The sequence below is a fragment of the Heliangelus exortis genome, chromosome 21 (genome assembly GCF_036169615.1).
Source record: "Heliangelus exortis chromosome 21, bHelExo1.hap1, whole genome shotgun sequence".
In the NCBI taxonomy this organism is placed as follows: domain Eukaryota; kingdom Metazoa; phylum Chordata; class Aves; order Apodiformes; family Trochilidae; genus Heliangelus; species Heliangelus exortis.
In genome coordinates this window covers 3,755,096-3,771,260 of record NC_092442.1, presented here as the reverse complement: position 1 = coordinate 3,771,260, position 16,165 = coordinate 3,755,096, and the positions used below count along the sequence as shown (strand labels likewise).

At 50.7% G+C, this 16,165-nt stretch overlaps 1 protein-coding gene across 1 annotated transcript in view; it reads right to left on the bottom strand.

Annotated features, from left to right (window-relative positions):
• Positions 1-8,301: 8,301 nt before the first annotated feature.
• The window catches only part of ATP2A3 (ATPase sarcoplasmic/endoplasmic reticulum Ca2+ transporting 3), a 51,566-nt gene continuing 43,702 nt past the window's right edge, over positions 8,302-16,165 (bottom strand). The window contains exons 20-22 of the mRNA XM_071764847.1: positions 15,760-15,877; positions 13,863-13,935; positions 8,302-10,010 (exon numbers count right to left, since the gene is read on the bottom strand). Coding sequence (XP_071620948.1) covers positions 9,938-10,010; positions 13,863-13,935; positions 15,760-15,877 — 264 coding nt within the window. The 3' untranslated portion in view covers positions 8,302-9,937. The remainder of the gene's footprint in view (positions 10,011-13,862; positions 13,936-15,759; positions 15,878-16,165) is intronic.

Below are 16,165 nucleotides of genomic sequence, written 5' to 3'. Positions count from 1 at the left end.
AGAGGACTTTAGGTGCTGGGGTATTATCTTTCCTACCCCAGCTGCTCCTTCAGCAGTCCTTGTCCCCACCCCATGTGCTACTCTGGTCCCCAAAAGCTGCCCAGGGAACGGGGTGAGGACAGGGGAGGGTGGGGGGCTCAGAGACCCCAGCCCAGCAACCTGGAGCCAGCCCCTGGGGGTTTGGTTTGGCTCCTCTGGCAGTGAGGCCACCAGCCAGGACTTGGCTGCTTCCCAGGGCTTGCCTGGGGCTGGGCTGGGCACATGGGGAAGCATCTCCAGCATCTCCAGCATTTCCTGACCGTCACGGCTGGGGCTGGGTCACAGCAAGGGATGCTGTGGGCACAGGCACGACTCCAAGGGAATAATCACTGGGTTTGTATTTGCCAGGCTGAGACCTGGGGGTTAACGTCACTAGTGGGAAGTTTTGGGGGTTTTCTGGGGGGTAATTTCTGGGAAAAGCAGGGAGGCTGTGGATGGACACCCTGTACTCGCACTGCATCCCACCAGGAATCTGAAGGGCACAGCCCCACAGGGTGAGCCCTGGGGTTGCAGACGGTAATTTATGAGGTAAAAAGAGGATGTTTCCCCCCAAAATCTCAGAGCCCAGCCATGTCAGCCCTCCCCAGCAAGGACAGGCTCCATCTCATGAGTCCTGGTGTATCAGCTGCCTCCCATGACCTGGGAGAAGGTGCTGGCTCTGCAGCCCCTGAGGCTGGGACAAGGTCCCTCTCTTGACAGTGGTTTTGAAAATATGGAAAAGTTTAACCTGCTGAAATAAATCTTTCCTTTCTGGAACATTTCTTTTAACATCATCACCTTTTATCTTCAATTGCCCACTGCTTTTGCATGACATTTACCTATCCACTCAATATTTTGCAGACCTGACAACCATGAAACAAAGGGAACGAATCCATTATCTTTGCTGAGCAAGGGGGAGAAATGGGAGTACAAGCAGATGAACCACTTATCCCAATCTTCTGGGTGTACCATGAAGCTTGGGAACCCAAATCAGATGATCCCACGTTACAAGTGACGTGACAACATCCCATTGCCCCAGTCCCCAGCACCAGGGAAAGCTGTCAGCTGGGGAGCCAAAAGCAAACATGAAATACTGATGCTAATCATATAAGATTGAAGGCTGATACTGTTATTGAGCAGAGCAGACAAACCTTATAAGCTTAGATATCTGTCAGGAGAGAAGCAAATAACTTACTGTATGAAACGAGGCCTTTTAGGGAAGGCTGCTCACCCCTGCCAAAGCCATGGGGATAATGAAAATAGGACAGCTAAATTTAACAGCAAAATGACTTGTAAAAGAGTCTCTTCTAACCTTCTCTCTGGTACTTGGAGTCAATAAAATGGTTAGAGCATGGCTTTAGCTAAAATATTTTCCATGGGGAGATAATAAGCATCTCCCATTTTAGTATCCCTTGGAGCCACGTTGCAGCTGGGGAGCGGGGTTGGACCCTGAGGATGAGGCTGGGGGGATGTGGGGAGCAGAGGCCCCCAATATGGGAGCACCACAGGGCCTGGGTCTTCTCCTGGGGCTGCTATCATCACCCTGCATGGGCACCCTCCTGGCTGTGGCACCCAAGTGTCTGAACAGTTCCAGAACCTGAACCTCACACACCACCATGGCTCACACCACCTGCCACCCCATCCCTGGGTTTGTCACTCTTTAAATTACTTTACAACAGGGAAACTCCTAGGTTTGGGCTGGTGTGGGTGAGCCATGCCAGCTGGTGTGCCTGGGGTTGTATCCTGCACACCCTTGGTTCTGGTGATGCTCACACCCCTCCCCAGCCCTGCCAGCTGCCTGTCGAGAGGGAATGCTCTGCTTGAGCAATTAAATTGTTAAATTACCTGCTCAGACAGGGGGGGGGGGGTCACCTGCCACAAGTTGAGTTCTCAGGCCCGTGATGCTTTCTCCTCTGGCTTCAGCACTGGGCTGTCCTGCTGGATGCTCATGGATTGCTTTCCATGTTCAGGAATCTGCTGTGGTAGGGAACGTATCGTTGTATTGCCTAAATGAAAAATAAAAATAAGGCAAAGAATTGGTTGAAAGAGGGTTTTGTAATGCCCTGTGCAGCCCAGAAGGGTTCCCACCACCCACTGCACAGCAGGTGCAGCCTTGAGGATCTTTTTATCTTGGCTTCCTGCAGACACAGACTTTCTGATGCTGCTGATATGCTCACAGGCTTTTCCTCTGAACAACTTTTCCACCTCCCAGCCACTTTCAAGCTGAGCAGGCAGAAGGCCCCAGGGCTGCTGAGGTGCAAAAGCCTTGAGGATGCTGCTGGAGGAGTGGCAGCAGCTTCAGCTTGGCTACAGCAGGTCCTGGGCACCCTGGCCAGGTTTGCCCCTGGCACAGTAAGTGCTGACCCAGCAGCATCTGAACGTGGGACCACAGGGGGTGGGAGTGGAACATCCCAGGGGGACAAAGGACAAAACCAGGGAGAGCTGAGGGAAAGAAGCCCATCTAACTCCACTGCCCACAGGAGCTGAAAATGAAGGAGCAACAGCAAACCAGGCATTAAAGCCTCTAGGTTAGTGCCCAGGGTTGCAGAGCCCCAGGACCCAATTGCTCAGCTGCTCTCCTGGATCAGCAGGGGTTGCCCCAGTCCCAGCACTGGATTTGGGGTGATCCAGCATCTCCTTCAGCTCCATCTGGATCGACCACTGAGGGCATGAAGGGCTGGAGACCCTCTGAGGGCAACCCCAGCAGTGCTGCCATTGCCTTAGCACAGGACTCAGCTGAAAAAGAAACTCCATCCCTCTACCAGCTAAACAAACCCAACCTCTGCTTGGGACTGTCAAGAGAGAAATGCATAAAATACAGTGTTTTGGACATTTGGAAATTGAGTTCATCCTTGCATTGAGCTGGGACACAGCCCCAGAGGATGGAGGAGCTGCTGGGGCACAGAGAAGAGGGTCTGAAAATCTCTGGGCAGGGAGCCTACCCACTCCCAGGAAAGCAAAGCTGTGGTGGGCATAAGAGCTCCCAGGTCTCTCCAGGCTCTCGGACATTGATTTTTCCACAAATTTCTCCAGAGGGAAAAAAATAATAAAATAAAAATAAGAGATGAAGCTCATTACACAACCCAGACTTACACTTGGCAGCTTCCAGCAGGGAGCTCTGAAAATCAGCGCAAAAATGTGCAGCACGCTGCAAATCTGGGGGCAGGGAGGAACAACAGAGTGGCCAGCAGATTTAAAATATGATGATGGGTGCAAAGGGGACCCTGCAGTGGCTGGGGTTCCCAAGAAGAGCCCCTGCAAGTCAGTGGCTCTTCCCAGAAATCGTGCCCACCACAAAGCCCTTAACCCCCACCAGCCAGAGGAGATGCTCACGCTGCCCTGCTGGCCATAGGGAGGGTGTGTGTGTGAGTGTGTGGAAAAAAATTGGCAGATGAGAGCAAGCAAGGTCCTATGAAACAGCATGTTCAGTTTTCTTTCCAATTTTAACTTGTCCTTGACCTCTCTTCGCTCCTTCCCAGCAGGGCTGGCTCTGCTCCGGCCCTGCCCGTCCCACGCCGCGGCGCCCCAGCCCAGACAGATGTGTGGTTGGTGGCACTCACCTCCTGGAAGTGGCATTTCCATCCCTGGTTGCTGTGGCAACACGTCTCTTTGGGAATAGCTTGGCAGTGGTTCAGCTGATGCCAAAGCAAACTCATCAACCTGAGGTGCTGGGGGGGACCAAAGGGCCTCAGCAGCCCCTGCTCCTCGGTACAGGGATCCTTGGGGTTTGTGCTGAGGGGAAACATCTGCTTTCTGAATCATAGAAGCCCAGATTGGTTTGGGTTGGAAGGGATCTTAAAGCTCCATCGAGTTCCAACCCCCCTGCATGGGCAGGGACACCTCCCACCAGCCCAGGATTCTCCAAGCCCCATCCAACGTGGCCTGGAACACTTCAGGGATGGAGCAGCCACAGCTTCTCTGGGCAACCTGGGCCAGGGGCTCACCACCCTCATAGTGAATCATTTCTTCCTAATGTCCAACCTAAATCTCCCCTCTTACAGCTTAAACCCTTTTCCCCTCATCCCATCCCTCCAGGCCCTTTTAAAAAGTCCCTCCCCAGCTTTCCTGCAGCCCCTTCAGGCCCTGGAAGGTGCTCTAAGGTTTCCTTTCTCTTCTTCTCCACCCTGAACAGCCCCAGCTCTCTCAGTTGGGTGCCAGAGCAGAGCTGCTCCAGGCTCTGATCACCTTTGTAGCCTCCCTTGAACTTGCTCCAACATCTCCTTCATGTGTTGGAGACCCCAGAAGTGGCTGCACTTCCTTGGTAGCACTGAGAAGGGGCACCATGAGCCACATCCCAGCAAAACCACACTATGGCTGGGTCTTCCCATAACCCCAAACTGGCTCCACAACATCACCCACAGCTGCAGCAGCATTTTCTGCTCAAGACACGGCTGTGGGCAAAGCTCTGGGCCACGTGGAGATGGAAATGTGCAGCCCTGAGGCCCCATGCCATCCCCTGGAGGAGGCCAAGTTACTTAATTATTATTTATTTAATAATTATTTCCTTTGGAGGTCATTGCAGGGCTTATTTAAAACCTCCTTTTTCTCAGCTGCGGGGGAGATAAGGTGAGGACTATTCTGGATGCAGTCAAAATTAGCACTGTTATTTGGATTCTCATGCCCCAAGAGCAAATTAACTGGTACTTAAAAAAAAATAAAATAAAAATTCCCAACAGTCACATCATGCCACTCCTTTCACTTTGCCTTTGTCGTCCCATGCCAGAGACAAACTCAGCTCCATTTCTAGTTTGGCTGCTCTGAAAACCCACAAGAAATCCTGATCTGGTGAGCACAGCTCCTTTTAGGGCTGAAGAATGCCCTGAGGCTCTCCCGTGCAGCTCCGTGGGCTCCCAAATATCCCCCAAATCAGCCCCAAACAGCCCCAAATCAGCAAAACAAACACCAACAAATTAATACAAGAGCAACAACAAAAGGAAAACCCAAGCACTCAAACCTCCAGAGTCCTCCAGTAAAATTGCTTTTATTTCTGGCATTTCATTAGGTAGAAAACAAATCAGCTCGATACGGTGTGAACAGAGTGGATGGGATGGATGGGACCCCCAGGAGCCTTCCCACACCTTCATGGCACACCTGGCCACTCACAGCTGGACAAAGGACAGGGTTTAGGAAGTGGGAATTTAGTGGAAAAATATCTCTCATATAATAAAATAGGAAACCTTGTTTCTTTCAATCCTACCCCTCAAAACCCACCCTCCCATGCCCACCCCCCCCCCAAAAAAAAATATGGTTTACATTTTGCTATGATGCACAAACTCAGAGATTTCTAGATTTGGCTCTTCAGGTATCTCAGATTAAAAATAAAAAAATAAATAAAAATCAGCATCTTCTGAGATGGAAGCCACCTAACCAGCAGCTCAGCAGTCACCCTCCTCTTGGTCTCAAGCACCTGATGGACCCAGCAGCATCCCCACCCTCACACATCCCCATCCCCCACATCCTCACACTCCAGGTCCACACAGATACAGGCTCATTTCATGCCCTCCTCAACCCAAAAGCTGAACAGCACCAAAAGGACCAGGCCAGGGTGCAAAATTCACCCTGTGAGTCCCCTTCCTCACTGCAGCCCTCAAAATCCTAACCCAAACTCTGCCCTGCAAGCTCTGCATGGGGTGAAGCCCTTCTCCTTCATCCCAAACCATGATGGGCCATCTCCCCATCCAGGACAAGCCCTACCAGAAAGTGGCACTGCAGAGGTGGGGATAAAAAGCCCAGCTGGGACTGAAGAGGGGTGACTGAACCACCAGCAGTGACACAAGGTGATGGCCATGCCAGGGATGGACCAAAAGTCACAGTGGTTTTTCAATAATAGTTTTTGGGAACTCCTGTGTGTTTCATTTTTCAGGAGTGACATGATACCAAGGTCACTGGAGCTCATGAACATCTCCCCCCAACAAGGACAGCATCACTCTGAGCTCCTGCACACCATTTTTTTGATGAGGGTTCACAGGGCAGGACCCTGCACCATCAACCCAACAGAGAAAAAAAAAAAAGATGAAAAACGACTGCCGAGTCATCCCAGTGCTCCTCTGGCTGCTTCTGCCACCCACACTGTGAGCAGAAATTTGGGTTCAATCCCAAATTTGAGGCTGTTCCAGGAATGAAGCCCCCCAGCCCTTACAGCAGAGCCTGTCCCTCCTCCTCCAGCACCCGGGGGTACCATCCAGCCTTGGCTGAGAGCATCAGAAACACCCACACAACATCTTCACAGTCCCAAACACACAAATCAAAAACCTCCCCCAGCCCCTGAGCCATATGGTAGCCACAGGACAGAAATAAACCACAGGACACAGCACTCCTTGGCTTTGGAAACCATCTTCTTGTTTTTCCACCACGGAGCACACACCACAGGGGAAAGAGTTGATCCAGCCACAAGGACACAACATCCCAAAACAATACAAAGGACTTCTCAAGAGCTGCTGCCCAAAGCTGTCCCCAAGGTGCTGACCCCTTAGCTGTAACCCAGCAGGGTGCTTGGCCCCTAAAAAAGGAGAATAAAGTGCAAGGGGGACAACCCTACATCCTTCCCTGTGTGGGGAGGATCCATCACAGCATCCCACACAGGCCAAAGGTCTTGCTGGAAAGACCCAAGTTTTATTTCAAATCTCTTACTTATGCCAGGTGGCACCATCAAAATTAAACTCAAATGGAAATAATTCCTACCCTCCATTATAAAAAAATGGAAGGATCCCTGAGGCTTTGCCCCCAAGCTGCCTTTTTTTGGGCAACGCAACCACCCAGTGTCCATCTCCTTCCTATTGCACACAGTCAGGTGCCCCAGTTAGACCCAAAACTCAATCCTAAAGCCATGGTCTCAGCTCTGGGATCACCAAGGTTGCACAAGTAGATGCTCCAGTCTGTCCAAGTGCCCAGCACGAGGCTGGGGACATCCACCCAATAAGTAAAAAACTCTGATTTATCCCGACCCTTCACCAAAGCATAAAGGAGAAATAATCAGAGCTCACAATCTTTTTCTACTTCACTGAAACATTTGAAGGAAAAGCCTCTGTAATCAAAAACCAGGGAATGAAACCTGAATTTGAAGGAATTACACAATGGGGGGAAAGAGAGAGATGTGGTCAACTGCTCAGATGGGAAATGGGGAGATGTCTCAAGGGGGGATGCCTGTTCCAGGCTTCTTAGCACAGGTTTCCTGCACTGTTTTCTAGGCAGATGTAGAGGCTTACAACAAAAAAAACCAATAAATGCACTTTGCTGGCGCTGGAACGAAGCCTTTGGCAGGGACACAGCTCTGGTTTCTTCCCCTGATGGGCTGAGTTTTGGGAAGTCACCACTGCAATGACTTCATGAACAGAGCAGCACTGCCTGGGCTTCCAGCTGCACCTGCACCAGTGACAAAACAACCACCTCAGCATCTCCACCAGCAATAAATAAACTCAGCAGCACTCCAAGAACCTCCTCAGTTGGCAGGTTCAGGAGGATGCCTGGGACCACCACCTCCAGCTATCTGCTGCCAGGGGAGACTGAACAGAATTTACCAGCAGGGATTTAATAGCCAGTTAATATTTCATGATTTCCTCTCTAAGCTCTCATTTGTGGGGTTTTTTTGTGGTTTTTTTTTTCCCCTTTCCCTTCTCCTTACACTAGAGCCTCCCATCCATTATTCAGTACTCATTAGAGAGGCCTTTAGACAAGAAACTCTTCCACACACACAAAGATAAAATGAATAACCCTACACCAATCCTTAAGGATAAAATTAATAAACCTACACCAGACCTGAAGCCTGGAGAAAACAGATTAACTGGGGGGCTGCAATACAGAGGGGAAGGACCAAGCAGGTCCCAACAGGACCAGGGACCAAGGGCACCTGGTGTCCCAGGGAGATGCCCACAAACATGGTTGGGATGCTCTGGATCCAGTCCAGCCCCTCCCCAACTGGTTTTCAGCCTTGGGGAAACACAGAAGCCCTAAAGGATTAAATTCCTGCTGGTTCCTTCCCTGTACAGAGAGCTGGAGGTCATCTGTACTAAAATGAGGTGAAATCCAGGCTTTCAGGAAAGGGTAAACCCCAGGTTTGTGGCATGAGCTTTACTGAAGCCTTCATGCCCTGGTCCTCTGCACCAGGGTGAGCCTCACTCATGGTGAAAATCTTTAAAGAAGAATTGTTTGCCCCATGGGATCACCAGTTAAATCAAGCTGACATAACACATTTGAAAAACAAAACTTCTTCAAGACAAAGTATAATAATATTAAACAAACCAAACCAAAAAAAAAAAAAAAATCAGCAACAATCTAACCACAGAGTGTCTATAAAGATCTTTTTAAAGAGCTCCATATTAAAATTCTGTGAATACAATATATATTAAATACAGTAACAACATTTCATGCAAGGTTTTCTGTACAATTAAATCAGCTCAGTAGTATAACAATTCTGTACATTCCCATTGGTCTGGGGGCTCTGCTCATCTTCAATGCTGGTGATGGAGAAAAAAAAGGAAGGATGACATTTGGCACCTACTGGACAGAGGAAGAGGAAGAGAAGCTTTTGCCCAGGTGAAAAAGAAACAGGAAAGCACTGGAAACTTTTGAGAGGCAAAAAGTAAAATAGAACAAACAAAAAAAAAAAAAGCAAAAAACAAAAATGCTGTCCCAAGCCCTGGCTCTAGGGCTGCTGCTGGGTTGTAAAAGAAAGGAGAGATCCAGAGGCTGGCTGAGTATCATCTGGATGGATCAGAGGGGAAATTAAGGAAAATGAGAGGATTTGGAGAGCTGGAGAAGAAATCACCAGCTAGCAGCTCCTCAGCTGATGCAGCTCAAGGGAGAAAGATCAATTTACTAAATCCCAAACCCCACTCCTGATCCATTCTCCTGCTGCAGAAAAATCCCAAGAGGGTAAAGAGGAGTTGGTGCCTTACAAAAAGGGATGGTAGACAGACACCCCTCCTGGGGAAGGAGCAGGTTATGTACAAACATACATTCATTCCCAGCTCAGAGGTGGATCCCTGCTCACAAGGATGCCCTGTGCAAGGCACCAATGTCTCCCAAGGCAAAGGACATGACCTCAGGGACACGCTCCTAAGGACTTCTGCTCTACCCCTGAGTGGGAAATAGTTTAAAAAAACATCAACCAACTACAGAAAGCATAACCAGGAGGGAGCTGCAGACATGAGGAAGACACTGGGTCATCCCCATGCTTTGCTCTGAAGGGTTGCCCCTAGGAGGGAGCTGGCTATGGCTTAAATAGAGCAGAAGGGATCTGAGAAGGCATGGAAGGAGGAGAAAAGACAAGAAGAGCGTGTTGCACTTTGGTGTCAGATGAGCCTGAGGAGGGGCAGAGCTTTCCACAAGGTGGGGATCAAACAGGACAGCTTGAGAAACAGGGAGAACATCACCTTCCACTGGATTCCCCCTGACACCCATGCACCAGTGGTCACTCTCTGAAGGGATTTTCAGTGCAGCAGCTGCAGTGAGCACCCTCCCAACACCAGGGATGACCCCAGCCCAAGGCCCCTTCATCTCCCTCCCCAGCCCTTCCTGCTCCCATGAGACATCCTCACCCATCTCCCCCAGTTTGGAGAAGCAGCCTCCTGCCTGTGCTCCTCTTACTGCCAAAAATCCTGATTCCTCCCATGAAGGTTGCCTTGCCCGAGCTCCCCTGGCTCAGGCTGAAAACTGGGGAAGAGGGTCTCAAATTTTGCAGGAACAAATCCCCAAGGAACCTCCATCCAACGACCCAGGTCCAGACAGAGTTCCGTCCCCAAACCCTCCTCCAGCTGTCCAGAAATTGCACTCTTATGTACAGGAAAAAGAAAGCTACGAAACAAAACAAAATTGGGGGTGGGTTTTTTTTTTTCCTTTTCGACGCTTCACCCGCATTTTTCTGCTGGTTGGACACATGCATGTCCTGCTGGCTTGGAGTGATGGGCACACATGCAAGACTTCAGTCCGAGTTACAGGGCAGGGAACCTTTAGTCAGGAGGGTTTCCTTCGAGTAATTCATGTCTTGTTCTCTTCTGAAACAAAGGTAGAGAGGGGGGGGAAAAAAAAGAGAAAAGTTTTGGTGAGAGGTTTGTCACCCGTTCCCCCGTTATTTGTTGATCCCTGGGTTCCTTTCTGCTCAGAGCTGGCCCCACTGTGGCTGCTGAGGAGGAGGATGCTGGTGCCCAGGTGAGGAAGGGCTCAGTGGTGCAGGAGGTGGGGAAAGGGATGAATTGAAGCCTTGCAGGCAGGAGCAGTGGGAAGGCAAGGAAGCAGGAATCCCTCCTCATTGCTCCTAACAGGAGCATCAGGCACCCTGGGAAAGGCAGCACTGTGGAGAGGAGGAAGCTCACTGCATCCCACCCCCATCCCAAAGCTCCATCTCCACTGCTCCGTGGAGACACCACTTACACCTTTACATCCACCTACACCTCTACACCCACCTCCAGGACCACCAGCAAGGACCAACCTACCCCCTGCAGTCACTGCACCCTCCTCCCTTCTCCCATGGGTGGCACTGGACACGGAAGGAAACAGGCAAGACACAGCCTGAAGGCAAACCATGGTCTGCAGCTTGAAACCCCTGCCAGTGCTTGGCTCACACCAACCCAGTCCCCAGTTTTCAAACAGCAGTGTCCCCAGGGTTAGGAGAGACCCTGCTGGCAGCTCTGGCTGCCCAGGGTTACTTTTTTTCTTTTAAAAAAAAAAAAAAAATCCAAAACAAAAACACCCACTAGGGAGTACTCTGAGAAGAGTTAGAAAAAACACTGAGCATGAAGCTTTCAGCCATATTTCTCTATCTTTCATCACTGCACACATCACCAAACACATCTCAAAGAGCACTCATGCTCTTGATAAACAGGGGTCCTGCCTGGGGTGACCAGCAAGTGCTGCCAGCCCTGGTGCCGACAGCTTCCAGGGAATTAATAAATAACAGGGAGAGAGAGGGAAGAGGATAAAAAAAAAAAACCCACCACTTTTTTTTGCAACTTCTGCCAAAATTTATTTCCAGAACTGGCTGGAGAACCCAACTCTCATGTCCCAAGATAAAACTGGCTGCTGAAAGGGCAGCATCCCTCTGTGTGCTCTTGGTACTGCAGGCTTTGGAGCAAAGCAGTGATGCTGGAGACCATGGGGGATTAAATCTCATTGCAACAATCAAAATTCCTCTCCTCCAAGGTGTCTATTCAGCAGCTCTGGCAGAGAAGCAGCCTCAGCTAGAGGACACCTGGGTGGTTAATTCCACCCCCAGTCCTTCCCCTGAGTGCAGCACCCAGGGATGTGCAAGCAGGGGTGGCCCCCATGCAGGGAGAGGATGGGGACAGAGAGGATGCTCTTCAAAATGTTCCTCTCAGGTCTCTAAGCAACCCCCTGGCATAGGGTGAGTGGGTGTTTCCAGGAGATTTGTGGTCACCTGAGGGTCTGGCACCCACAGGCTGCTGGCCTTGACACCTTGGTGTCCAGTGACAGGAGCAGAGGGGACACAGGGGGCTGTTTGAAAGGATGGGGTGGCCACAATCCATCTGAATCCTCCCCCCCACCACGTTTCTCAGGGTTCTCCCAGCCCTTCAAATCTTGCAAACCTGCCACCAAACACATCTCCTACAAGCTCTGCTCCTCCCCAGGAAAACCTGAGGCTTTCACAAAGGTTTTTCCTTATTGCTTTTGACTTTCCTCCTAACAGGTTCCCCTAAAAGGTGATGCTAGAGGGATGAAGGCTTCAGCCACCAGCCTGGACCACTCCCTCCACCAAGGGAAACACTGCAGCCCTCACAGCTCTGAAAATTGCACATTTCCCCCCCCCCCCCCCCCCAGCAGGGCATCCCCAGCTTCAGCTGAGACCACAACCCAGGAGAAAACAAAAGGAAAACCTCATCCCATCCTCCTGCACCACCAGGGCAGCAGCACCCAGACCTTCACTCTGCTCTTCCACTTCCAAAGCGTGGCACATGCACAGGCAAAAAAAAAAAAATCCAAACCCAAAACCAATCCAGAAAGCAGGGAATAATAAAAATAAATTAAAAATCAAGGCTGTAGAGCTGTAAAATCTCACCTGAAGGGATCCCAGCACCAAAAGGCAGGGTGCCACTCTCCTTGGGAGCATCCCACAGCTCAAGCAAAGGGACTTGGCCCCTGGGGACACATTCCTGCCCTGGCCCAGCCAAGGTAGCTCCGTGCAGAGATTTCCCTACAAGGGCAGCCCCAGCACTGGCTGCTGGCTCTGCCTGTGCCAGCCCCTCCACTGGGAATGCAGGCAGCTCCCCGGGGGGGCTCAGGGGCTTCCATCCTCTCCAGAAAAATGAAGGCAAGCAGCTCCTCTTCACTATGTGCTGATGTATTTTTTTTTTTTGGGGGGGGGGGATGAGACACGGAGATTTTGGTCCCTGCAGGTTTTGGGCTGTCTCAGATGGCTGCAGAGTGCTGGCTGGTGCTGGCAGGGAATGTGATGTGTTTGTCACCACCCAGTCACCTCTGGGAGGATGCTCATGGATAAAGCTGAGGCTGACTTTGCAGAAAAGAGGCCAAAAGCTCCCTTTGGTGGTGGAGATGTTCACCCAAGTGTGCAACCCCACCTGCACATCAGCTGTGGTGGACAGGAGGCTGCAGAGCCCCTTGATGGGCAGGGGACAGGGACCTGGTGGCATGGCCACCACCTTGCAGCTCCTGCAAAGCCACCCAAGGGCTGCTGCCCTCGATGGGTGTCAGGACAGATGGCTGCACAAACCCTGATTTACCAACAAATCACTCCACACAATTGAGATGCATCAAAAACTTGGGATTTTCAGTGCTGCTGGCGGGGCAGTGGTGGAGCAGAGCTCCTGCTCCTTGACTAAATGGGCTGAAAATCAGTGAAAACACTGGGCTGGGAACACCTACAATGGGTTTGCTTTGAGGTGGTGCAGACCAGAAGCCCTGGGAATGGGCTGGATGGGAGCAGGGGGGACCACAGCAGGAGGCCGATGGCACCTGGTGCTGGGGTGACAGCCCCAAGTGCTGGGGTTATTTCTCCTGACTGAATTTTGTTCCTTTTAAGAATCACACAGAAGGGAAACTTCTGCAAGGTCTTGGTGCAGATGCCTGGAAACCTTCCTCCTGCACCCTCAGGGCTCAGAAAGCAACATGCTTAAAGGTACAGAGGATGGCAAGTATTAAAAATAGTAGTGGTCCCAGAGGGTGGTCAGGCCTTAAGAGCCTGACAGAGTGATGGACATCTGAGAGGGTCTTGAAGAACATCCCCACATTCCTGAGCAGAATATCTGTGGGTCCCACCAAGCCACCCTAGCTCAGCCTATGCATTCCAAAACTGAGGCAGCAGAAACTTTGGAAGGGCCAGAGCTGGAGAAAAGCAGCACCACAGACAAGGGATGCAAGAGGAGAGGTTAGGAATGACCAGGGTGCTGGGGAGAGGAACATGAAGCACCATGCCCACAGGGAAAAACTGGAGAGTCTCAGCTTTCTGCAGCTTCAAGGACAAGAAAAAAATCCAGCATCATGGAAACACAGCTTATATAAATCTGATCAAAGGAGGTTTTCCACACAAAACCTGAATCAGCAGAACTTGCACCCAGCCATTTGCATCCCTCAACTGAACACCCTGGGCCATCCCACACCAGAGACCATCCCCAAAGCACTGCCTCCCAGCCTGGTCCCTGGCCAAAACTGCCATGCAAAGGCTTTTTAGACCTTATTTTGAATCAAAACACAGAGGCCAGTGTGGGAAAGGAGATCCTGTCTAGGTATGAGGTCCCTGGGCTCAATTATTGCTTGTTTTCCAAGCCACATTCACCCAGACATGGTTCCTGCAGGTTCCTCCCCCCCACACAACCAAGATTTGGGCAGAAACACAGGAATAAAACAATCAGGGGTGAGAAGGTAAGAAAGCCAACCCTTTTTCTGGAGTCCTGCAGGTTTTCAGCTGGTGCTCCTCACTCCACGTGTGGCTTACAGTCCTGAGAATGCCTGGCAAGAAAAAAAAAAAAGCAAAGAAATAAAAGAAATCACCAATGGGGTTTGTTTTGGGGCTTTTCTGTTGTTTGTTTGCTTTTCAATGCCCAGAGGAATTAGGGAGATGCAGGATTTCAATGACTTCTTGTATATGTGATGATTTCCATGTGATTTTTGTCCCAGGAACTGCAGAGCTGCATGGGAAACCCTCACTGGGTGAGGCACCAAGTGGGGATGTGGGTGGCTCAGATGCCTCAGCATCTCAGGACCATGGCATGGGAGGAGAAAATACTCTGAGCTGGTCTGATGGGACTCAAAAGCATTGCCAGAAACCCTGCTGTGTTCAGAGCTGAAGGAAAGCTCTTCCTCCAACACAGCTGAGTTTTCATAGGGAAATGCAAAGTGTGGGAGAAAGACAGGCTCATTCCCAGCTCACAGCTGGTGAAGTGAAGCCTGAGGGCATGCCTGGGATGCAAAAACCAGGAATCACACCAGCTCTCCTACACCCCAGCCCAGGGCCACGCTGTCAAACTGTTGCTCCAAGGCTTCTAATTGTATGATCAGGCAGAGCTGGGTGATGCAAAGCACCTTGCAGTCTGCTGAGGGCTGCACCAATTCACTAAAAATAAACTAGAAACAATTCCTGTGAAAATGGGAGCCCCTGCACCTCTCTGTTTCTCTCTGTGGTTATGCACAGACAGGGAAGCTGATGTGAGCACCCCCAGCATGCCAGGACCCAGCACCACCAGTTTGTTTCCTGCTTGTAGTCATTTCCCATCCCACATATCCAGCTTTTTGCATGATTCTGCTCCATGAGAAACCATGGAAGGCCCAAATCCCTCCCTGCTGGGGCTGGAGGGATCTGTTTTCAGCCCTGAGAAGCAAGCATGGTTTTGCACAGTTTTCCTGAGACATTATTAAAAGCTGAAGGTAAAAGGTGGGGTTTGCCAGGATTCTGGTTGCCTAAAGGGAGAACAAAAAAAGGTTTGAGCAAGGTGATGCTGTGGAAGGACATCCAGCCCAGTTGCTCATCTGCCCCCCAGGACCATCACATCATCCCTGGGCAAGGACAGTGTCCCTCCTGCCCTTCATTTTCCTGCTCTCACTGTCAAAAAATCCCTAAAAAAAATCATCCTCCCAGTTCTCCTAGAGAGAGCCCAGCCCCATGGCAGGCCCAGCCCCAGCTTTGCAGCTGGCAAAACCCATCAGGCTCAGCTCAGCACCAAAATATCACCCACAGCAAGCAATGAAAGCTGCTGTCACCTCTTTGGAGAGCTGCCTGGATAACTGGGGTGATTTAAAGCCCACTCCTTCCTCCATGTCTCAGGAGCTGCTTTTCTTCCATGTGTGACATGGGACAGATCCTGAGCAGTGCTGGCCATGGGCAAGGCCATCAAACACAGTTTATAGGACACTCAGCTCTCTGAGTTTAAAAACTCTCTGAGTTTAAAAACAGGGAGCAAACACAAGGTAAGGATGGCCACGGAGGGGTGGAAGATGGAGGGGGAAAAAGGAAGAATTCTTCTTGGAAACCCACGTTGGATTTGTTTGGCCTTGTACAAGAAGGGATGAGGTTCCCAGAGGTTTGAAAGGAGCTGGATGAACACACATGGAAGATTCACCTCCAGCTCCTGCATTCCAAGCAGAGGGAAGTATCAACTGCTCTGCCTGGAGTGGCACCTGAGAAGGAGGAGAAAAAAGTCCCTTTTGCACAACCAAGGGGGATGAACGTGGAGGTGCAGCCAGCATGTAGCCAAGGAGGTGAGCAAGGTGTCCAAGAAGCCACCACCAAAGCCCCACGGAGCAAACTTTCCCCAGTGGGGTACAGACCAGACTCACCATCCAGGTGGTTGCGGGAGATGTACTTGAGTCCTTCATCCAGCAGGATGACAGGCAGGGAGATCTTCATCACAACCACCCACTGGGGCCAGCTGAGGGGGGTGACCTGGAAGATGAGCTGCAAGGTGGAAAGGATTGGACATCTCAATAGGTGGGATTTGTTTTCAAGTTGTTGTTTGGCACAGGTTGGGAAAGAGTTATCCCAGGTTCAAAGGAGGGAGGATCCAGGCACAAGAAACAGGATTTTTTCAAGGTGTATCAGTTGAGATGAGTCAAAAATTATGCCCTTTACCTCTTCTGCTGACAGGGAAAGTGAGGCCCAAGCTCGGGTTGTACATTTACATGCTGACAGATATCTAGCAGGGGACAAGGGACAAGTAATCTCCTGGCCACAGTGACCTATTTC